Source organism: Pelophylax lessonae (assembly GCF_965119305.1).
Source record: "Pelophylax lessonae genome assembly, chromosome: 2".
NCBI classification, from domain to species: Eukaryota; Metazoa; Chordata; class Amphibia; order Anura; family Ranidae; genus Pelophylax; species Pelophylax lessonae.
This window is the reverse complement of record NC_138769.1, coordinates 690888308-690914173: the sequence shown is the minus strand read 5'-3', so window position 1 is coordinate 690914173 and position 25866 is coordinate 690888308. Positions and strand designations below refer to the sequence as shown.

Here is a 25866-nt window from a genome sequence, read left to right as displayed (position 1 = left end):
TCCTGTTTATGACCCGCCCTGTCATCTGTAAACCACAGACCACAATCACATTCTATCAGTGTCTATCAATGTAGCCTCATCAGTTCCCATAGGGTCAGCCTCAGCAGTGCCCATAATCATACCATCATATCATACCATATCATACCAGGAGGTAGCAGTATGACCGCTTTATGGGGGTGCCAGACTGATTTGCCTCCTGGACCCTGCCCTCCAGCCCAATTCGCCCTAAAAGACTGGCACTATACTAAAAGTGTGTAGCGCAAGCCAGCAGGGACCCTTTTTAGTGGGCGAGTCGGGAGGAGGCTGTTTTTTTTCTAGTGCGTAGTGCAGCTTTTATGCTGCCCCCCTGCAATGTGCTGCCCTAGGCCTAGGCCTTGTTGGCCTAGGCCAAGATACAGCACTGACTATTCCTGCAACTGACACCAAATATGGGGAACTATTTCTTCCACTGACATCAACGATGAGGCACAATTTCTGCTTCCACTGACCACCTAACCCAAAGCTTTTTTTACTCTAACTGAGTCTGGAACATTTTCTACTACCACTGGCCACAGTCCTGTCCCCCTAAAGTCTGAAGGACAGTAAACTGGCCCCTTTTTTAGAAAGTTTGGCAACCCCCTGATCTACAGGGTTTAGTGCTTAGTGAATGTCACTTTATAAATATGCAAAGGAAAAAACATGCACATTTCCACTGGCTTCTGCAGGTACAGAAAAATACCTAATATGAATGTATTGTAATTTGTGTTACTCTTCGCTTATTATTAATATAAGTGCAGCTATAACCACATATGTTAAAAAAAATATATATATATGTATATGTATGTATGTATATATATATATATATATATATATATATATGTATATATATATATATATATATATATATATATATATATATATATATATATATGTGTGTGTATATATATATATATATATATATATATATATATATATATATATATATATATATATATATAAAACCAATTGATATAGTGCACTCTAAACAAATTCAGTCTGAACCTTGCAACATAAATTTCCAAATAAATACACAAGATAAAACAAAAACAAAAAAGTCCAACAGAGATATAGTGTAATATTGTGCAATCTTCCCATCCAATTTAAAAACAACCTTCTATGTGTCACACCTTGTGTTGATTATACACTGATCATTACAAAGCATCTGGTGTCCAGTAAATTGCACTATCTGCATGCAAACAGAGGGCTCACCAGAAAACAGTGACCTATTTATTACAAGACAATCTAAAAAGCTTAGGGCCGGTTCACTCCATAAATCGCACTGTGCATTCCTGTGTGATTCTCATGCAATCCAGGTGTAGTGCCATTTCAGCCCATTCATTTTAATGGGCTGAAATTGCACCAAACCACACAAAGCTAGTGCATGCCCTACTTTAATAAATCCGCACAGGAACCAGATCCCATTGATACTACTGCATTTAGGGTGCCATTAAGCGAAGAGCCCATTCACACTAGATGCAGTTAGATGCATTTTTAACTGCATTTCCACTGCATAGACAGTCAGAAATCCAGGTTATCCTATGAGCATAGTTCACACCATTACAGTGCAATGCAGTGCAGTGAACAAAACACAGCAAAAATGCCTTTTTCTGCATTGCAAAAGTGCAAAAACACACACAAATGCATGTAAATGTGTGCAAACACATTTCAGTGCACAAAAAAGCCCTATGAAAGAAAGAAGAATGGAAGTGGCGTGGCCTCAAAGGACAAACGCGGTGGGAAAAACGAATGTCAACTGCATGTAAACATGCATCAAGTGCATGCAACTGTGCATGCAAAAACATGCAGTAGAAGCGCAGTTTCTGGTCTGAATGGGCCCTAACACTGACACTTGCTGCAGATCACAATTACAGTGAGTATGGAACGCAAGGTGGGAAAAACGGACAGAATGCAGGTTTCCTGTACCGTGCTCTGGTGTAAACTGACCGTAAATCAAACTGTCATCTCCTCCCCAATCTCTTCTTCCTTACATGTTTTCCAAAGCAGCAACTATTAGGCTCCATTCACACCTGAGCATATCATTTTCAGGCCGCTTTTTGGGTGTTTTTCAGGCGTTTTTTCTGACGGTTTTTTTAGGCATTTTTCAGGCGTTTTTTTTTAGGCGTTTTTTGCAGGTGCTTGGAGGAAGGCATTGACATCTAACAAAAACGCTTGTAATCTGCCAAAAAAGGAGCTCATGTACTTTTTTGAGCTTCAGGCATTTTGCTTCAGGAGACAAAATGCTCAGATGTGAACAGGGGCCATTGAAATGCTTGTTGGGCGTTTTGAGACTTCAGAGATGAGCATTTTTCAGCTCATAAAACGCTCATCTGTGAAAATCCAAAACGCCCAACAATCAAAATCCCATTCATTTCAATGGCCCCCGTTCACATCTCAGCATTGTGTCCCCTGAAGCAAAACGCCTGTAGCTCAAAAAAGTACAGGAGCTTCTTTTTGGGCTGATCAAGAGCTGTTCTGGTCCCAAAGGAATGCAATAAAACGCCGTTATCTGCGTTTCACTGGCGTTTTTCAAACACACAGATGGTCCCCACCCCTTTTAACACACCCATGTTCTTGCATAAATCAAAACGCCTGCAAAAAATGCCCCAAAAAACGCTCATAAAACACCCTAAAAATGCTCATAAAACACCCAAAAAACGCCAGAGACACGCCCAAAGAACGCTCGAAAAAACGCTCAAAGAAAAGCCCAAAAAACGCCTGAAATGGATACGCTCAGGTGTGAATGCAGCCTTATGATAGGAGGATCTCACAGCGCTTAACAGTACTCCCAGCTGAACTTCAAGCATTTCCTCTTTAATAATCACCGCTTGCAAGCCATACCAAATAGATAAAGTAACTCTACATGTAAAACCAAACAGATTTTAATAAAAATATGAAAACATTATGAATAAAATGAAAGCTAGGCGCACGGATCAATGCTTCCAATCACACTGATTTAAATCACTTAGACTTTGTAATGCACCCTCAAAGCAGGCAGATGACAGTGGCCATAAAGAAGCCCCTCAAAGGAAACTACTGTAAATGTGCTTTTGGGAGGATGGCAGACCCTGTTTTGTCTGTTGCCAAATATTTGCACAGAAGTTTATTAAAACTATATTTTCAGTAAAAAAATGTTTTTTGGTAAAAAAAAAACAAACAAACATGATCTCCGTATTATCCATCAAATGTAAAGGATTTCCCTTAAAGAGGTTGTACACCGAGATTTTTTTTTTTTCTCTTCTTTAAATCCTGAAAGAGAAACCCATAATGAGCTAGTATGCATCGCATACTAGCTCATTATGAAATACTTACCTTAGAACGAGCCCCCGCCGTGCCGTCCGCTTACCTGTATGATGGGCGACATGTATAGTCGCCCGTCTTCCGGGATCGCGGCATCCGGCCATCTGATTGGCCGGAGCCGCGGTGACGTCACTCCCGCGCACGCGCGCGGGAGCCGACGGTCACGGCACGGGGCTCTGAAGGAACGGCACGATCTGCCGTTCCTTCAGAGCGCATGCGCCAGTGACGTCACTGGCTGCATTAAAGGTAAATATCTCCTAAACGGTGCATGTTTAGGAGATATTTACAGTACCTATAGGTAAGCCTTAATATAGGCTTACCTATAGGTACAACTTCCTGAGGAGGGTTTACTTCCTCTTTAAGGACTCAATAAAATGTGCAGCTGGGGGGTGGTAAAAGTAGACACATGAGGCCATTTTTACCGCCTCCTAACTGCCCACCTGAACAAAAACATGCAACCACTCAGGGCTGTACACATGCCATGAACCCAAAAAATCAAATTTGGCAAGCTGTACTGCCACTGATCACAACTTGCTAAAGGTAATGGAGTTGTGCAGCAATTGCAACTGCATAAAATGCAGCACAGTGGTTCTGCCTTTTTAGGGTTAAAACAAGTGAAAAGGAGGTAACATATTGCCTCCCAACTGCCCATCAACCGTCCTCTAAAAATGAATCCACCATAGATTCCTTTTCAAAAGGGCAGCAAGGGCTGCCACACGTGAGAATGACCCCTAATGAGACATCAGGGGTCTATTAATCTGTTGATGCTTTCTCTGCCTGCACTGCATGTACAATGGGAAACAGTGCCCTGATCTGCAATTAACCTGGCCACTGAACTAGAGGTGTGACAGCTCTGACCCAAAATTAATCAGAAATGAGCACTTCCCAGTTCAGTGTGGACCTCCACCAAACTTCAGATTTTCATCCTGAACAGAACTAACAGACCTTAGACTCTCACAGAGGAGGCCAATGAGTGCTGGAGCCAGAAGGAGGCAAAAGCATAGGGAAGCTCTATTACTGCTGGAATCACTTCTGTTAAAAGCCGGTTGATAATATTAGTGAGCTATCTATATGTGCTAGCCCCCGGACATGCCACCTGGCACCAACATAAGTCATCTTGTGGATGATCCAGCCCGGATGTGTCACTAATTTGCTTAATAAATGTCCCTCGGTTGTATGTTTGTACCATAATCTTTCATCAGAAAGATCGTTCACCAACCTGATCATGCTTGATCCATCAGCCCAATCGGTAACATCTTCTTTTCACGCCTTAGAGAATGAAGTCTTATCACTTAGGAGTCCAAGAGAAATGAAAGAGATTGAAATCTAAGGATACATACTGTAGTATTCATATACCCAAATACAAGACTGTACCCCAAAGCCATTCTCTTTGAATTCCTATAGTCCTTGATATGTTATCCTACATTTAATTTCCCAGAAGGCCCACAGTGCTCATATGCTGGCAGGGAGGATGCCAATGGGGGTAAAGAGCAGAGTGACAGACAGCTGAGCTCACCAGACACCAACAATCAATACTGCTTTTTTAAAAGAGCTTTAAAAGGGGATTTCTAGTACAAATGGGACTATGGTGTTTGCTTGCTAGCAAGCAATTGGATTAGATAGAAAAGGGAGAAGGAACTACCCTGTTGTTGCTCATTTGTTACTGGTGGCACAGGTTCTCACTTTCTTAGCCCCGCAGATAGCAATAAACAAGGGAATTAAAAATGATCTACACATAGGACCTTTTAGTGAGGTGGTAGTAGCTCAATAGGGAACTACAGTCTTGCATGTTCACAGTGTGAACCCATCAGGGGTGACAGGCATAGTGACCTTAAAGGTTAAAAACAATAATTAATAACCAAATTCCCAAGATTTGACAAAATATCTATTCTTTTTTGTTGTATCAATACCCCTGTGGCACTAGTTTATTTGTGTTGGTGAATGATATACATGATGTCACTACTAAGGGTCCATTCACACTAGCGCGACTTGTCAGACGACTTGGTCGCCTGACAAGTCGCGGTCGCACTCTCGCCATTGAGTAGTACAGGACCCGTTCTAATAGGAGCGACACAAGTCGCTCCTACTTAGAAAAAGGGTCCTGTACTACTTTGGGGCAACCTGGAGGCGACTTGCATTGACTTCAATTATATGAAGTCCGTGCAAGTCGCGCCGAGGTTGCGGTGCACGCTGTGCACCCCAACTTCACAGGTCACCCCACAAAGTCGTGTCACGCCAGTGTGAATGGGCGCTTATTGTAATCCTTTTTGTTTGTTATTCAAATGCTCTTTATTAAAAGGGAATTTCTATTGGTTTTAGAGCTGGACTCCAGATTGGACCAATGTAACTATGTATATACCATACCTGCGGGATCTCACAGGAGGTTAACTGCTTAGCATGGGCACCATTCAGAGAAAGCTTTGCATTTTCTCAATGAATGCAAAGTACTCTCTGATTGGAGAGTGATAACAATACACTTTCAAATTCATTCAATCATAGAATCAGATTGGATCATGGGAGCCACTCAAAATGGGACCTGACAGCTAGTGGTGATAAGTGGAAGTGGGGTTTCTACTTCAGTGATTTCCAGCTTCCACGGGCAATAGGTACATTGGTCCAAGCTGGATCAATGTAACTTCTTTAGCTATAAAATATCCTTACCTGACATTCTTCTTTAATGCAACACTGTAGCTATTGTTGCATCAGTAGATGTATTATTTTTCAGTTCATTTATTACGGGGTTTTTTCTGTTGGTTTAAGTTGATGGACTGTTTTTCAACTTGACCATGTTGTAACGAGAAGGACACTTTGCTTCCCCCCAATCCCCTCTGGACTATACTTAAAGTCAATGACATATTCTATGTGTGTATGTTCTTACAATTATCTTTCAATTGTAATCAAAAATTCTTCAATAAAATCCACTAAACAAGAAAGAGAGAGAAAGATAACATCTGGTGAAAGTTGTTTTTATATTTCCAGTGTTCGGACCGCTCTAATTAAAGACCAGGTTTTGTTAAGAAGGAAGAGGACTTGTTGACCTCATTACTGCAATAAGGTCATACATGTGCCTCATGGGTTACTGTGGCGCCTTGCAGATAAATATCGCAGCGTTAACCTTATTAAAAGTAAGCAACATTTTCTCTTAGCCGAATTGGGAAAGTTGGTTTGAGTTATTGGATACCGAACAAAGGAACAAAGATCACACCACTAGGAAAGACTGATAAGATTAACATCCACAGAATAGAGGCTTTTAAATGAGATAAGATTCACACGGGTTTTTTTTTTTTTTTTTTAACAAGAATAAGGGTCATTGTAAGTCTGTACAGGAGGAGGTACTGTATGCAATCACGTTTGTTTATTCGCTTTCCCTTTTATATTCCCTTGTAAAGGGCAATAGGAAAAAAGTGAGCCATGGATATAAGGATACCTATAGGCATTATGAGCTACATATGTATTTTAAAGTATAACTAAAGGAAAACCTTTATTTTTTGTTTTTGGATAGACTGTAGGGATTAGAACTAGGGATCGACCGATTATCGGCAAAGCTGATATATCGGGGGCCGATATGCACTTTCTCCGATATATCAGAATCAGGCCCTGAGCTTACCGATATTGCCGATATTTCACGAAAGTGCTTGTACCGGAGTGATGCCTGCAGCTAGCTTCCATGCTCTTGGAAGGTGTGCATGTCCCTCCCGGTTTTTAGCATCTATTTTTCACTCTTTTTGTAGTTAGTGATTCGATCCACCTAGATGCCTTTTTTTCCAGTCAAATATATAATGTGACACCTATATGCCGCTATATATATATACTACGGTCCCTGATTAGTACCCTATGGCGAGACCAATCTAACCAACTTCACCCATTACTGTATAAAGGTAATGCATTTAAACCATATAACGGCTACAACAACATGGTTGTAAATTGCAATCCAATTTTGGCCTCTAGCGGCGAGTCCGCACATGAATCAGTCCTCCAGCACATCCTCCGTCATCCCTGGAAGAAGTCACGGCGCACGTGACGCAACGCATAGGGCATAGACGGAGTAAACCCGGAAGTGAGGCCCACATTTATTCAGAGCGCCGAACTCTGAAATTTTAAATGTGAATCTGCTTATTACTATTTTTTCTAATACAATGGAAATATACTACACTATGAGAGGCTCTTTCATATAACCCCATCCCTAAGAGACACCCCTCAGGAATAGAAGGAGCAGTGAAATCTGAAGATACTGAGCGGGCCCCATCCATCCAGGACCCCAGGAGACACCTATAACATAACAGGCTGTATTTAAAGAAAGTGAGCGGCCAGGCACACTTTTTGGGTGGCACTGCACAGAAGAACACCACCACTTTCTTCAAAAACATCCACGAGTGAAGGATTCACCTCAATATTATTTCTCTGCACCCCCAAAGGATACCTATATCCTTGTTTACACCATTGTGGAAGTTTATTCATATGCAATACTAGTCACATCCAATAAATGAACTTTTGGTGACACTGCGGAAGAACTTTTAACTCTTTTCACTCCATTAAGGACTTTATTTAATTGCACAGATATACATAATTATTATTTATTTGGAAAGCACTTCTATATTTATTTATGTATTGATGGATTACTACTTTTTTTCACCATATTAAGATCTTCTATCGATTGGACGGATATATGCAATGTTTTATCATTTGGCTAAACAACACTTCTCGTATCACTATAATCACATGTTTCTCAGCACTTAGCACCTTATATTAATTTCATATTTGGCTACCTCATCTCATTTGTTTACAACTCCTTGCAATTTGCACATCCTTTCACATATCACCGGATATTGCTTTTTTTCTGTATATTTATTGTCTATTATATTATTGCAGTAGTTTGAACACCATATTTATTTTATCTATATTTTAAATATATTACTACCATCAAGAGTTCTTTATTTACAATATCAAGGACATATTGCATTTGAGAGGCAGCGCAGCACTACCTCTTTTATCTCTATCACCCCGGTACGGGCGTCCATAGCCGACGGTCGGCTGTTATGTAATGACAACCGATGCGGCTGAGAAGCCGCTCGGCTGTCATTACAAGGAGCGGGAGGGGATGCCTCCCGCCACCTTTCCAAGGCTCGCCCCAGTCTCCCGTCCCACTGGGAGACCTGGGCAACTAGCCTGCACGGCCACCGAAGAGAAGACCTGATCAAAGCCGCATTCGGCTCTGATCGGGTCTCCATGTAAAAATCCCGGAAGTGATGTCATGACATCACTTCCGGGTACTCAGCGCCAAATTCAAAAAAATAACAGAGTTCAAAACAGCCAAACTTGGCATTTTGAATGCTTTTAAGTGAAGAGGAGGGGTTTGGGGTCTTTTAGACCCCGAGGTCCCTCCACAAGAGTACCTGCCAAGTAAAAAAAAAATGTACGAAAATATCGGCCGATATCGATATGCGATGACCAAAATATCGGTATCGTCAATAAAAAAACGATATCGGTCGATCACTAATTAGAACACCTATTAAGGTTGTATTGCTGTCTGTGTCCCTGTTTGGGAGATTCAACCTCCTTTTACTGTTATCACCAAAAGTGAAAGAGAAAGAAAATCCCAAATTTTGGATTGTCCCCAGAACCAGAATGTAGGGAAACTTTTCCAATGGGGTTTTTACCAATGAGTTGTGCCAGTCCAAACTGTAGTTTGGGGCATGGTAGTTCACTTTTAGTCATCAAAATGGAAAGTTCACATAACATCAGTTGCCCATGCAGGGGTTCTGCCACATCAACATGAATAGTCAACTAAAAACGCTGAGCCATCAGGCTCCCTTGTCAGCAACACTGCTTCTATTCCTTCCAGTTCCTCTGACTGTGCTGCTCTCCTGGTTCACTTAGCATCCAGTCGCATTACCCTGCTTCACAGTCCACTTCTGGCCTCTGAATAGGGGTTCTCCTGACACACCAAAAGTAGTCCACCTGACTCCTGGTACCAAACTTCATTGGCTGCTGGCTGGGGCACCTCAGACACCTGGTTGAAACCTTCTGTCTCCTGGCTGGGGCTCCTCTGATCCCTGGGGGAGGCCTCCTGTCTCCTAACTCCTGGCTGGGGCTCCTCTGACACCTGGGTGAGACTTCCTGACTCTTGACTCCTGGTTAGGGCTACTCTAACCCATGGGTGAGACCTCCTGTTTCCAGTATAGGAGCTGTCTCCAAACAGAAAGCCCTGAGCTATCCTAAGGCTTGAGTATAGAACGACCATGCACACTTGTGTACTCCCACAGGCTGGAGGCATCCAATAAAATCCAGACACAGGATTGAAGGCTCCGTCCCACCCAAGACACTTTGGAATCTTTATACTCCAGACCTAATCCAGGCTTACAGTATCCAGAGAGAGCCAAAAGCACAGCTTTCTCTGCTCAGAAACGATAGTCTGGAACCTCGCTTTAAAGTGGAACTTTAGTAAAAAAAGAAGAAGCCTTCCTAGATCACTTCAGGCTGGCCCCTTTTGCAGGCATAGCAAGAAAAGTCAGGGCCATCCTACCAAATGGGCATCCTGGGTAGTTGCCCGGGGGGCCCCACTTGCCAGGGAGGGCCCCACCTGCCTAGCCCCAGCCAAACATTAGTTCCGATTCCAGTGTGCATCCCGCCACCGAACTTAGCAGGTGGCAAGCGCCTGTCGGCCCGGCACTGCTGTCAGGCCACTTTGGCAGTGGACGGGGAGCCCACAACTGTAGGAATGCCTGTCCACCTCCAGGAACAGGCATACACAGGACAGTCCAGTCTGACTCCCATCTTTGTGTGTGTTCACCGGACCCAGCCGCCGAACTTGGAAGCTGTCATTAGCCTGACACTGCTGTACCAAAAAATATTGCCTTATCGATAATATGCATTTTTTTTTCTCGTGGGTGACTGTGTAGGCAGGGCCCCAGTGCACCACATTGCCCGGGGCCCTTTAATGCTCTTAAGATGGCACGAGAAAAGTAAGTACCTATACTGTTTAGAATCTAGTCATACACTAAAAACCCAGTCATGATCAAATACCACCAAAAAAGCTCTATTTGTAGGGGAAAAAAGGACATAAATGTTATTTATGTACAGCGTTGCATGACCGCGCAATTGTCAGGTAAAATAATGCAATGGTGTATAGCAAAAAATGGCCTGGTCATAAAGGGGGGTAAATCTTCTGGAGGTCAAGTGGTTATGAAGAATTCTAACAATTTTTCTAAAAAGCAAAGGTTTGCTACAGACACTTTAAAGCGGAGTTCCACCCTGGATTTTTTTATTTTTTTTTTAATACCCCCGGGACAGTCAGGGCTAGTGCATTCCACAATGGCTAGCCTCTGATCTGTCCCGGGTTGCACTTACCTGTTAGGACAAATACTTACCTTGCAAACGTCTTGTCCAGCGCTGCCATCTCAGATGTGGGCAGCTTGAAGCCAGCGAGATCCCCTTCGGCGTCTTCTTCCGCCTTCTTTGGTCCCACGATGCTCTGCGCCGGCCCCGACGTCACTTCCGGGTCGCGCGCGTCATCCCTCTACAGCTTCTGGGCATGCCCAGAAGCTGTTTAGAAGGGGATGACGCGCGCGACCCGGAACGGACGTCGGGGCCGGTGCAGGCGCAATGATTCCTGGGAGCTATGACGTTCAGCTCCCAGGAATCATTGCAGAGCCAGGAAGTGACGACGGGCCGCGGCCGAGGAAGGAGGAAGAAGGAAGTAAGGTAAGTATTTTTTCTTCGCTACGAGGTAAGTAAAAAAAAAAAAAAAATATGCGATTATCCATTTCTTTTTCAGGTGACCCGGAGCGAGAAGATGGAGGTAAGTATAAAAATAGGGTGGAACTCCACTTTAAAGTGGAACTTTGCCCAGCAACAAAAAAAATAAAAACTGCAACCATGAAAGCACAAAGCTGGAAAAAAAAAAAAAAACGGCCAAAGGTGCTGGCAGTGGCAAGGGAGCTTACGGCTATTGCATCACTGCTGCAGAGGTGAGTATTGCAGACTCAAGTTCTGCTTTACTGTCTTAATGTAATTTCAAAAGCATTAGTCTAGATCAGCCTTTCTCAACCTTTTCAACACCGAGGAACCCTTGAAATAAATTTCTGGTCTCGGGGAACCCCTGCTAAAAATTAAAAATCTACAACTCATGACACATTAATGTGACAGTCAGTGGGAAGAATGCTCTTTACTCTTGTCATCATTGGGAAGAATTACCCCTTACAGAGTCCGTGGGAAGAATGCTCCTTACTCTTGTCATCATTGGGAAGAATTACCCCTTACAGAGTCCGTGGGAAGAATGTTCCTTACTCTTGTCATCATTGGGAAGAATTACCCCTTATAGAGTCAGTGGGTAGAATGCTCCTTACTCTTGTCATCATTGGGAAGAATTACCCCCTTACAGAGTCAGTGGGAAGAATGTTCCTTACTCTTGTCATCATTGGGAAGAATTACCCCCTTACAGAGTCAGTGGGAAGAATGTTCCTTACTCTTGTCATCATTGGGAAGAATTACCCCCTTACAGAGTCAGTGGGAAGAATGTTCTTTACTCTTGTCATCATTGGGAAGAATTACCCCCTTACAGAGTCAGTGGGAAGAATGTTCCTTACTCTTGTCATCATTGGGAAGAATCACCCCCTTACAGAGTCAGTGGGAAGAATGTTCCTTACTCTTGTCATCATTGGGAAGATTTATCCCCTTACAGAGAGCTAAAAGGAACAATGGTGTCATTGGAAACTTATCTGAGAGGCAGAAATTACCCATTGCTCAAGGAACCCCTAGCAACCTCAGGAGGAACCCTGGTTGAGAAATCCTGGTCTAGATTTTAAATCTGCAGCTCTTATTTAGAAAATTCCTACAATCTTGCCATAAACGTCTTTGTTCAGGTTCTTTCTGTTTTTTTTTTTTTTTACAAACTTTTTTATTGAGGGTATATTAGTGGTACAAGAGAGAAATGCATAATCTCGTTACAAATTATGGTATATCATAATATACTGTATATGTGTATAAAATTAAATAAGTGCGCAGGATCAATAGTGTGAATAGCTGCAACCTTCGAACCAAATGGTGATAAAATTGTGTAGAAAAGAAATCAGGTGCGCTAAAATTCACTAGTGTCACAAATCAGGAAAAGGTGTGACACTATAATGAGTGTCCCCCATATACCTGTGATGTGTTTCCAAAATTGATGTGCACTTGAACGGGTGTACAGTAAATACTATGCACCCTGGTGCATATACTTGGGTGTGTTATGGTGAATAGGTGATGATAAATGGATAATGTGATACCAACATAAACCAACAAAGTGCACAAGTAATTCAAAGAAAAAGTGTCCAATATTTCAATGGTTGCCACCTCAGTGTATAGTCCATATACATATAAAAGTGCATAAAGTCCCAATCGTCCCCTCACAGGCTAAAGTAAAATCCACTCTGTGGGTTCCTCTAGATCCGTGGGGTGCAGATGGGTTCCACCACCTTTGTGGCGATTAGCCCCTTACCATAGAGAAAAGAGGTTAAGGACGGATAATCAGCCCAGTAGTGTCTTGGGAATTCAGGGAGGTCACCGTGAAATAATCAGATAGTAAGTGTGGCCTCTTACCGGATCGCTCAAACCAAAAGGCGACTGTCTCACTGATCTTTCGGTGTCTCAACCCAATCCCGGTCCACTCTTGTTCTGGGTGTTACTCTCCGCACAGGTGAGGGCTTCCACGTGTATCTCACAGAAACAGAATCAGACCATAGCGCAGTACCTTTGACAATTTATTAAAACAAAAGTATCCAGTGCACTTACAGTTAGATGTTAACTAATGGACACAGGAAACCGATACCAATATTGGAGAGGCCGTGGCCGCCTGCAGTGCGGTCCTCGGCAACTTGCAATGACGATGCGGCGCTCCTCTGTGACGCGTTTCCACTAAACAGTCGTCTACGGAAATAGGAGTGACACTCCTATTTCCGTAGACGACTGTTTAGTGGAAACGCGTCACAGAGGAGCGCCGCATCGTCATTGCAAGTTGCCGAGGACCGCACTGCAGACGGCCACGGCCTCTCCAATATTGGTATCGGTTTCCTGTGTCCATTAGTTAACATCTAACTGTAAGTGCACTGGATACTTTTGTTTTAATAAATTGTCAAAGGTACTGCGCTATGGTCTGATTCTGTTTCTGTGAGATACACGTGGAAGCCCTCACCTGTGCGGAGAGTAACACCCAGAACAAGAGTGGACCGGGATTGGGTTGAGACACCGAAAGATCAGTGAGACAGTCGCCTTTTGGTTTGAGCGATCCGGTAAGAGGCCACACTTACTATCTGATTATTTCACGGTGACCTCCCTGAATTCCCAAGACACTACTGGGCTGATTATCCTTCCTTAACCTCTTTTCTCTATGGTAAGGGGCTAATCGCCACAAAGGTGGTGGAACCCATCTGCACCCCACGGATCTAGAGGAACCCACAGAGTGGATTTTACTTTAGCCTGTGAGGGGACGATTGGGACTTTATGCACTTTTATATGTATATGGACTATACACTGAGGTGGCAACCATTGAAATATTGGACACTTTTTCTTTGAATTACTTGTGCACTTTGTTGGTTTATGTTGGTATCACATTATCCATTTATCATCACCTATTCACCATAACACACCCAAGTATATGCACCAGGGTGCATAGTATTTACTGTACACCCGTTCAAGTGCACATCAATTTTGGAAACACATCACAGGTATATGGGGGACACTCATTATAGTGTCACACCTTTTCCTGATTTGTGACACTAGTGAATTTTAGCGCACCTGATTTCTTTTCTACACAATAATATACTGTATATATCAATGCTATTAGAGTAATCAGTACTTAAAACAAGGACAGAACCGGTATTTGTGCATAAGATATAAAACGATATAAGGAGTATATATATATATATGGTTTACAGAATTATCTTAACTAGAATATCATTCCATAATCAGGTACAAAGGGACATTTCTATGGGACGGAACTCCGATAACCTTAATACGGCTATTATTCTCTAAATTCCAATGTTGATGGATTGGAATAAAAACTCTGAGTCTTTAAACCAAGGATCCTGTTTGTTCTTATAGAATTGTGTTGAAGATTCTTTCTGTTATAGGGTGACAACGCTTTGTCTCTGTCTCCCAAAGGTGCTTCTGTGTTGTCACCCTGTCACACAGGCTTTCAGTGGAGACTACAAGTGGCTTTTTGAAACCATCTTAGACAGCCAATGTCTCCTGTTGCCACCCTCAGGAAAAAAACCCTGAGAAACTCCATGAAAAGGACACTTGGGTACATGCAGACTGAAAATGGCTGCAGGGGATCACTAGCACCGAAATGCAACAAAGGATGAAATAAGGAGTTAACAAGTATTTTATCAAAAAAAAAAATGGCAGTTACTGTATTTATTATACACAGTGCTTTAGAAAACGAAAGTCGTTCAGTTAGTTTATACTGTATATAGCGGGGAAGAGAGTATGGAAGAGAAAGATGGCAAAACGACTCTTCCATTATGTTTAATTGCCCAACTAATAAAACACCAATGCAATAAAAATGTATGCTGCTGTTGTTCCTCTTTATTTCACAGCAGTTAACTGACTGATTGTACTTGTTGCCTGAAGCTACTCTTTAATGGGTACAATGACTGAATAAACATAGTTGTGATTATTTTCATGTAATATCACGATTTTCCTCTAGGGCCTGGTGTACACCATTTATGAAGACACCCTGGGCATGGCTCTGGTTTCTGATGGAGCTGAGTGCATTGTAATATCCAAAGAGTTTTTCAAAAAACAGATGGATGACGCGTACCTCCATAAATTGTCCAGACACGTAAGTCTCTGTGATTTCTGCTGGTTAGTTATAGTGAGCCTGGGGACGTACATGGCACAACATATGGAAAAACGAGGCATTGGCAGGTCTGTACTGCATCCGATACTGGCCGCCACGCTAGATGGTTTGGAAAGATAATCGAAAACTTGCTGCCTTCCAAATGGAAATTATTGAGCCCATATGGAAAGGAAAAAAAAAACACAGAAACATAATAATAAATGTCAGGAACAAAATAAAGCAAGTTATGTTAGTACTGAGTTAAAATACATTTGCATTTTCTGTCATATATAATTAATTTGTGAAGGGAAAGATAGAGCATTGACTTCTTGAAGCTCAACTCTGAGTACATAAAAAAAAACAAATTTGGATTTTTTTGTTTTGCTGGCGGGCTGAAATAAAGAAATCTGCTTTCTCCATCCACGCTAAACAGCACAGATGGACGAACTTCCCCCTATGGCCGTCTGATTGGATGCCGGCACTGTTCATCTGACCCAGGATTTCTACTTTGGATTCCACTTTGTTCACCTGGTTCAGTTGACTTTTGTCAAGCAAGATGGCGCCAGCAGGCTATAAGTGGTCCAAAAATCAAGTCACGTAAGGCATGGTTACTTTTTTTCACCACACAGAGAGTTAGGGATTATATACAAAATAAACATTAATAGAAAATAAAATCTGACAGAGAGTCTAGCCTTCCCCTACTCTACTTAAAAATAAGTTTCTATGTTTGTGTTTCATTTATATACTTGCTTCCCATCTAATCTTGTAATTTGTGATTTTGTACTTCAGGATCTGCCGGCAACCCCGCTCCCACTGTGATTGGACACAGCAGGAGCCAATCAGCGGGTCTGGCAGACCTGATGTCCACCGGCAACCCTCCATTCATTCCCGACAGAGGCAGAATGGCGGTCTGCCTATGTAAACAAGGCAGATCGCCGTTCTGTTAGTAGGGAAGACAGAGATCCTGTGTTTCTGCTAAGCAGGAACACAGATCTTTGTCTTCCCACAGTTAAAGCACCTCCCCAAACAGTTAGCAAGCACTCCCTAGGAACACATTTAACCCTTTGATCGTCCCTCATGTTAAACCCATTCCTGAGCAGCATTTCTTGGCTCTGAGGAAGGGTGTTCGCCCTCAAAACGCATCAGCCTAGCCACAGCAGCTCCGTGCGGTTTGCTGCACGCCGTCCAGCATTACGCAGTGCCTGGCTACCTTGGAGACGTCTTTACTGATTTATTGATTTGTTGATTTGTGTGTACTTTCCCACCATTTTTGTGAGTATATTTTATGCATTTTACTATTTTAATAAATGTTTTTAGTGGTAATGCACTAGGTCGGTGCGCCCCTCTTTTTGTTATCTTTCTCCAGTTAAACCCTTTCCTGCCAGTGTCATTAGTACAGTGACAGTGCCTATTTTTTAGCACTGATCACTGTATTGGTGTCACTGGTCCCCAAAAAAGTTTTAAAAGTGTCCGATTCCTCCGCTGCAGTGTCACAGTCCAGCTATAAGTTGTTACTCGCCGCCATTATTAGTAAAAAAAAAAAATTCCATAGAAATATTCCATAGTTTGTCGACGCTATAACTTTTGTGCAAACCAATCAATATACGCTTCTTGGATTTTTTTTTTTTTTACCAAAAATGTAGCAGAATACACATTGGCCTAAATTGATGAAGAAATTTGATTATTTTACATTTTGTATTGGATATATTTTATAGCAGAATGTAAAAACATATTGTTTTTTTTTTTTTTTCAAAATTGTCAGTCTGTTATTGTTTATTGCGCAAAAAATAAAAAACGCAGAGGTGATCAAATACCATCAAAAGAAAGCTCTATTTGTGGGAAAAAAAGGACATCAATTTTATTTGGGTTTAGTGTCGCAAAACTGCGCAATTGTCAGTTACAGAAACGCAGTGCCATATCGCAAAAAATGGCCGGGTCATGAAGGGGAGTAAACCTTCTAGAGCTGAAGCGGTTCATTTTGTTTTGATATTCATTTTCTAACATATTCCAAATTTTCAGAATGATTCGAATTCGGATTGGTCAAAAAATAATTTGATGATTCGAATTCTGTGTGAAGAATAGCTGGTTGTTAAGGATCAGGCCCGGAATGCTGGCCACCGCATTCTTAATAACCGATGACTTATCAGCGGACTCACCCCCACTAAAAGCTGAATGTAAAAAAAGAATTGCAATGAAAAATTTATGAAAAAAATCGCAGTGGGGCCACGCCAAAAAAAAAAAAAAAATCCATACCAGGCCCTTGTCAGAACATGCAGCCTGGCAGAAAAAGGAGGGCTCCCGGCCTCACTCGGCAGCGGGGACTCTGATGCATGGGGCAAGCAGCTCCGATTGCCACCTGACATCCGCGATTGTTCCCCGCTGATAGAAGAATGGTCAGCTGTTGTAAACACAGCTGACTGTTCTTCTCCCTGGAATGATCACAGAGCTCCTGTGATCCTTCTATGTAGGATCACAGGTCTCTATGTTTCCGCCCCCAGTTCTGCCCCCTACAGTTAGAAACACACTCCTAGGGTCACATTTAACCCCTTGATCACCCACTGTGTTAACCCCTTCCCTGCCAGTGTCATTATTACAGTAAAAATACATATTTTTAGCACGGATTACTGTAGTAATGTCACTGGTACCTTTAAAAGTGTCAAAAATGTCAGTTAGGGGTCCGATCTGTCCGCCGCAATGTCACAGTCCCGCTAAAAATTGCAGATTGCTGCCATTACTAGTAAAAAAATTAAATAAAAATTACATAAATCTTCCGTGATAACTTTTGTGCAAACCAATCAAAATATGCTTATTGCGATTTTTTTTACCAAAAATATGTAGCAGAAAACAAACTGGCCTAAAATGTTAAAAAAATTTAGATTTTTAATTTTTTTTGGGAATGTTATATAGCAGATTGTGAAAAATATCATTTTTTTTTTTTTTTCAGAATTGTCGCTCTTTTTTTTTTTATAGCGCAAAAAATAAAAATCACAGAGGTGATCAAATACCACCAAAAGAAAGCTCTATTTGCGGGGGAAAAAAAAGACATAAATTTTATTTGGATACAGCATTGCGTGACTGCACAATTTTCAGTTACTAACTAACTAACGCAGTGCCGAATCGCATAAAATGGCCTGGTCATTAAGAGGGAAAATCTTCCGGTCCAGAAATGGTTAAATAGTTAAGGGGCGGGGATACCCAGCAATGGCCCCGGGCGGCCCTGCCCTTTGTGACATCATCAAACCAGCACGCCCCGGTCTATGATGTCACAAGGGGCAAGGTCTCCCAATCACGTTATCGGGGGGACCGTGCCCCTTAGCTATTTAAGAACTGTTAGACAGTGGAGCTGGCAGATGGTGGCAGTTTTTTTTTTTTTTCTGGCTCACTGGTGGCGGCGGGCACCGTAATTGATGTTGGATCTACTTGTGGGACATTTATTTTTTGTTTGTTTGTTTCCTTTTTTATAAAGAAATTGTCAAAAACTGTCTCTGTTTTTATTTACTTCTCACACTTTTTTGGTGAACGAGTAGTACTCATACAGTCATACTATGTATCCCATACTCATTCACATAGGGAGAGGGCGGTGCTGGGATGGGGGGGGGGGCTCTCTTGTTAAAGGGGCTTTCAAATTCCTATAAGTCACCCCTACAACCACTGGTGGGGAAGAGGCCCTTGCTGCCATCACCATGGGAACATGGTGCTTTCGGGTGGGGGTGACAGAGCTCCTCCTGCCCCAAAGCAACCCCCTGTGTTGAGCCTAGTTTAGTTTAGGAGGGGGGGAGCACTCGCTCATTCCATACCCCCCTTTCCTGGCCTGCTGGGCTGTATGCACGGGTAAAGGTCAGGTATGGCTTTTGTGGGGGACCCCACGCTGATTTTTTTCTTTATTTTTCAACCCTGCTGACAGCTGATAAGTCCTCAGTTGTTGAGGACCGGGTTCCAGGTCCGCTCCTTAAGAACCAGCTATTCTTCACACAGAATTTGAATGGGTCAATCATTTTCTTAACCAATCCGAATCCAAAAATTTGGAATGCGTTAGAAAATGAATAAACTAAATGAATTTAAACAAACTAAAACAAAACCAATTCCAAAATGAATCAACAAAACAAAATTAGTAGCATAACTAGTCCAAAACTAAACAAACTTTTCAATTCTTCACATGTCTACTTTATACTTTGTTCTCATCCACCTCGGCTTTTGTGTGTTCCCTGCTTGCCGACACAGCACACTGCACCTTGCTCTCATATGGATAGCAGTAAAAACCCAAAAGGGGTTTTATTCGTTCCCTGCTATATCCAAAATTATTAATGAAGGTGATCTGTGTATAATGGCAGAAATATATCCATGCATACATATACTCTAAATTGAATGAATGTTCTGGCTGGGAGACAAACCCGTGACAATTCTGACTTGGGTTACTCCCTATGAATGGGTGACCACCTATGATGATGGGGCTTATTCTGGCTAGGAGACTATTTGAGCATTTTGATTTGACTTACCCCCTATTATTGGGTGACCACCTATAATGGTCAGACACCATTGATTCCATTCTATGACACCTCTATGAGGGATACTCCCTCCCGGTCCCTCAGCTGCCCTCATTCACCATGGGCGCGTTCAAAACATTATAGACCTCCTAGTTATACCAACTTCAGATTTCGGTATTAGAAGACACACAGGTGATGGAACATAAACACAGTGTATGCATTAACCTGAAATAAACTTGCCTGCGAAGAAAGAAAATATTCAATTTCATAATTAAAATTTCCTGGCCATAACACAATCAATTCCAACACATTTAGATTTCCTGTCTTCTTTGTTGGTCCCGATACTGTTATTCCTTGACGGGGTTTTTTTAATGCTTTCGTTAATCACGCTTATTTTAACCTTTACACCTTACAGGCTTTTTACCAATTCACTTGCGGCATAATTATCTGTTTTGTATGCATTCTTTTTCCTAAAGTGGCTTAAATTTGGTAAATCTATTTTAATTACTACTTAGGCCGACTTTAGATAATGTGCTACAAGGCCTGGACAGTTGCCTCATTGTAAGTGTTTCACAATGCATAATCTCTTCTATAAGTATTCAACACGAATAGCTAAAACAAATGACTGCCACCCCTATAACCTTCACATCTTTTCATTTTATCCTCAATTATCTTCTTTGTGAATTTAAGCATTCCAGTCAGAAAAGCCAGTTTCACATTTCTTTAGGCCGAATTACATTTTCTTAGACATTTAATGAAGACATTTCAAGAAAAATGAAATATGCTGTAATATTTTTTTTTTTTTTTTTTCAAGGTGACAAAAAAAAAAAAGTTAAAATGTCGATGACGGTCTCAGAATTTCTTCTTCATACACAAATTAAGATATTTCTCAGATTGATTTAAAGGGAAACTGTGGCATGTCATGTGAAAATGATCAGCACAATGCAAATATTCTTTGATAATGATTTAAAAATTAAAAAATACATGTGAAATTAAACTGTAGCATCAAAGCACCTCTCAGTTCCCAACAATGGGACATATACTATAAAGCAATACAGAAAGTGAGAGCATGTTTACCTGGAGGCAGCCTTTTCTTCCTTAGAGTGGTTTTAAAGGCTAAAGTGAAATGGATCCCCCACCCTGCACAGCCAGGCACACTGATTTTCCACAGACACACTTGAGTCAGGAAACAGTCCAGCACTCTTTTTGTTTTTGTATTTTATTGAGGGGATAAAACTTGGATAGGGATTAGGGAGATTATAGGATGCCTACTTGACTTCAGGCAACTTCAAGGGACAACTCTTGCTATGTACAGCAATGTACACTCCTCTTCCTCCAGCACTCCCTTGCTTGAAGAAAACACAGTCCCAGCTTGGACACTTTTAGTGGATCTGACAAGGCCTCAACCAGAGGCACTCAAAGTCCTCCCAGACAATCCTACCAGACCGACACTCTTCCCACAGTCCTCCCAGACCGACACTCTTCCCACAGTCCTCCCAGACTGGCACTTTTCCCACAGTCCTCCCAGACTGACACTCTTCCCACAGTCCTCCCAGACTGACACTCTTCCCACAGTCCTCCCAGACAGACACTCTTCCCACAGTCCTCCCAGACTGGCACTCTTCCCACAGTCCTCCCAGACTGGCACTTTTCCCACAGTCCTCCCAGACTGACACTCTTCCCACAGTCCTCCCAGACTGACACTCTTCCCACAGTCCTCCCAGACTGACACTCTCTCCACAGTCCTCCCAGACTGACACTCTCTCCACAGTCCTCCCAGACTGACACTCTCTCCACAGTCTTCCCAGACTGACACTCTCTCCACAGTCCTCCCAGACCGACACTCTTCCCACAGTCCTCCCAGACTGACACTCTTCCCACAGTCCTCCCAGACTGACACTCTTCCCACAGTCCTCCCAGACTGACACTCTCTCCACAGTCCTCCCAGACTGACACTCTCTCCACAGTCTTCCCAGACTGACACTCTCTCCACAGTCCTCCCAGGCTGACACTCTTCCCACAGTCCTCCCAGACTGACACTCTCTCCACAGTCCTCCCAGACTGACACTCTTCCCACAGTCCTCCCAGACTGACATTTTTCCCACAGTCCTCCCAGACTGCACGCTCACCAGCCCACCTGGCTGACTTATCCTGGAGAACTCCTGGACATGCTGACACTCTCCTGCTATCCTCACACTTGCTCCAGTATCAAGGCAAGGATTCTACCTTGTGTTGTAGAGTATCCCTCCAGAACCCAAGCCCCAGGCCGGATGTCACCCCCCCCCTTCCTCAGGCTAGAGGGCACCCTCAAGGGCCTCCAACAGCCTCTTCAGCACTCCTTCGCCATCTTCCACCTGACTGCCGCTTGCTGGCATGACCCCAGAGTATTTAGGAGGTGCCCCCCCCCTGCAAGCATCTCCTCCTAAACTCCCTCCTTCACTTCTGAAAGCTTCTCCAAGGTTCCAGAGAGCAGGGGGAGTTACTGGAGGTGCTGCTTGATGAGTCATCCAGTCTCCCTGAATCACTCATTCCTGATTCAGGTTCAGCCCAGGCCTGGCTCTCAGCAAAGCCAATTTACCTACACTTAACAACCATATACACTAATCTAGCACACTAGCTAGGGAGTACTACACATGTATCCTAATGCCCCTAGTTCACACCATGTAGTGTGGTCCAGTACAGTCAGAGACAGTAATACATGTTGTATATTTTCTGTATGGAACACATCTGGAATGCACCAAAACACATGAAATACACACCGGGACACACATGTCCTGAAATGAGATTAGGCAAAAAAGAGGGGGGAATAAAATCATCAAAAATGTCCCGGAATGCATAAAAAATGCTTGTAAATGCGCATGCAGAAACACATTCTGAACACAGAAATTTTTGTGTGAAGCGGTGCTCAGTAAAAAACCTTTCAAGATTAACTCCCCCCAGCCCCACTTTAATACTTACTATTGCCCATGCATTCTCTATCTTTTCACTGGACATGGAGGCAGCAACGGGAGCCATTGGCTCCTACTGCTGTCAAACACATCCAGTGAGTAGGGAGCAGGGCCGAATCATGCTATGTGTGTCTATAGACACACACAGCCCAGCTTGAGAGTGAGCCTGCGCATCTGCCCCCATAGCAGGTGCCAAAGAGGAGGAGTGGAACCCAAAGGCTGAGGATCGGGCCACTCTGGGCAATACCATTGCAAAGCACAGGCAAGTATAACATGTTTGTAATTTTAATTTTAAAAAATAAAAATTGCCTTTAGTAACACTTTCTAAAGAGATGCTGTCATCAGCCTAAAAAATATACGGAGAAAAGCACAGAAAAATCAAACATTTTAAATGCTCACTTGCAGTGTTTGTTCATTCCATTTATTTGTATTCATTTTATATTTTTTATTTCATCCTTATTTTTGTTTTTTTATTCCTTATTTTTTATTCATGTGTGCTTCTGCTAGAAAATATGACTATAACCTTTTATGTAGCAGCTGTGAGAGAAGCAAAGGGGAATACTACAGAGTGAGAAACAGCTCTGAGTGTGAGCCGATGTACAGGTATGTCAGTTCACATTGGAGAGCCGCCCTGCCGCAGTATATCTGTGTGGCGCAGTCCTTAAGTGGTTAAAAAGGTTAAATGTGCACATAATCTTATGAGAAGATATTTTTTCTTTAACCACTTCCAGACCGCCCCCGCCGCAGTTATACGCCGCTAATTTAAAGTTAAATACCGGGGTCATGGCAGCAAAGTGTCAGATCAAGTACTAGGTACGTGGTCTGTCGCAAAGCAGCCACACCACCATATCTATGGTGGGCAGTCGTAAAGTGGTTAAAGTGTAACCATGGGCAAAATAAAAAGTGATATATATATACTGTTCGATATAGTCTGTCACTGAGTAGGTGTGAGGTTAATTGAAGACAGATGGGTGTTGCCCACAAAAAAGAGTATTCCCAAATTGTTTAGGGCTTCTTCCTGTGTAGACAGGTTTGCTTGAGGTGCAGCGTGTGCACATACACGAAGGTGAATGTCCAGGCCCATCTGATTCCATAGATAAGAGCTTTGACCAGACTGATCACTAATGGAAAGAGACTGGGCTACTGTCTAGCAGAGAAACTGTTCTCAACTAGGGATGATCGAACGGTTCGGGTCGACCATCGGTTCGGCCCAAACATTGGGTGTTCGAGGTTCGGCCGAATTTAGAACTTTTTGCCCAAAAAGTTTGGAATTCGGCAACCAGAACCGACCAAAATGCAATGGTTCTGGAAATGAGCTTTAAAAGCCCGTGATTGGACCAGAACCATTAGCAAAAGCCAATTGAGGGGGCAGGAGAATGCTAGGAATGTGATTGGAGTGACTAGGGGGTCCCTAGACCAATCATTAGTGAATACGCCCCCCAGTAAATAAGATAGCCCCCCCCCAAATTCCTAGCATTGTTATACTGGACATGGAAGAGAGTGGAAGCAGTTCTGCTAATTTTACTTTAAAAGTGTCATTTAGCATTTATTAGTGTCAGGAAAGGGATATCTAGTGTAGTTAGAGTGCTCCTTTACACTTTAGTTAGCTTCAAAAATTTAGTTTCTGTAGGGAAAGTATGAAGTGTCAGGGTGACCGTAATGTAGTGTAGGGTGAACTGACAGTGACTGCTATGGCAGGATGACCAAACCCTTCCATAGCAGGGTGACCGCAATAGAGAAAAGCTAGTTTCTCTCAAGTCACTTTCGCTTCAGGGATATGGCTTCTCACCAGTCAGCATTCTTTATGCTGCAGGCGTTGCTAGTGCTTTTTTGAGGACATGTTTGGAGTCAGACATGATATCTGAACATGTGTATAGGGGGTATATATACACACCCATGTCTGTATATATACACCTAGACATATATAGGTGTGATTCCAGATCTATAATTGCACTAATACAAATGATCTTTTTTTTTCTGGTTCTGGACATGCTACAGAGCTGAAACTTCACAGGTACACTTTTTAGACCCCCCAGACACAAAATCACACAAAAAAAAGTTCTTAAAAATTGTCATTTTTGATAGAGAGCCAATTATTGAAAAAAAAAAAAAAATTTCTTTGGATTTAGTATCTGGGGGGTCTAAAAAGTATACCTGTGAAGTTTCAGCTCTGTAGCATGTCCAGAATCATAAAAAAAAGATTGTTTGTATTAGTGCAATTATAGATCTGGAATATGGCTTCTCGCTTTTCACATATTGTCGGTTTAGTAGCAAGCGTTGTTTTGGGCATTTTTTGGGTTCTTTGGAGTCAGGAAAAACATCTGAACTTGTGTATAGTGGTATATATAGAACTATACACAAATTCAGATGTTTTGCCTGCCTCCAAAGAACCCAAAAAAATGCCGAAAAAAACGCTAGCGTCAAAAGAAAAACGCCCAGGTGTGTTGTTGCAGGCATTTTTTTGGGGTTTTTGGAGGCAGGGAAAACATCTGAACTTGTGTACACACACATACTTATATGTATTTTACACTTAGACATGTATAGGTGTTATAGGAGCGTATCTCCTAATCTTTTTTTTTTTTTTTTTCAATAATTGGCTTTTTTATCAAAAATTACAAATTTTAAGAACTTTTTTTTGTGTGATTAATAGTCCCTGGGGCATGACCCAGAACCCTAGGCACTTTTTGGGGGCATTTATTGGGTTTTAGGGCTTTAAAATGGTGTTTTTTGATTACCGAAGTTCGGGTCCATTGATTTCAATGGGGTTCTGAAATCCGGGCCGAACTTTCGGGTAGTTCGGATGTTCTGGACGAACCAAACTTTTCAAAAGTTCGATCATCCCTATTCTCAACTAGACAAAAACCCTTAGGCTGCCCATACCTGGATCAAAATTCAGCCTGTATGTAGGCAGGCTGGCCATTCACAAGTTGATGTATCGATCAACTTGTGTCCAACCAGCCTGGTGGTTTTTTACTCCAATGAACAGTGCCACCAGCTATATCTTGCAACACTGATCATTTTAATTATTTTTTTAACTAGTAATGGTGGCGATCAGTGACTTATAGCGGGACTGCGTTATTGCGGCAGACAAATCAGACACTAACACTTATAAAACTTTTTGGGGAACTGTCACTGTACTAATGAGACCGGCAGGGAAGGGGTTAACAGCAATCAAAGGGGTAAATGTGTTCCTAGCCAGTGCTCAGTTTGCAGGAACACAGAATCAATGCCTTCCCTACTGAGAGAATGGAAACCTGCTTTGTTTTCATAGGCAGATCACCATTCTGTTTCTGTGCTGAACAGT

At 42.4% G+C, this 25866-nt stretch overlaps 1 protein-coding gene across 2 annotated transcripts in view; it reads left to right on the top strand.

Moving 5' to 3' along the window:
- LOC309545257 (cyclic nucleotide-binding domain-containing protein 2-like) overlaps nt 1-25866 on the top strand; it is a 525861-nt gene that overhangs the window by 450526 nt on the left and 49469 nt on the right. The window contains exon 14 of one of the 2 annotated variants that reach the window (XM_082244394.1): nt 14999-15133. The exons of the other annotated variant lie outside the window; for it this stretch is intronic. Within the exon in view, the coding sequence (XP_082100520.1) occupies nt 14999-15133 (135 nt within the window). The remainder of the gene's footprint in view (nt 1-14998; nt 15134-25866) is intronic. 2 annotated transcript variants of the gene reach the window in all.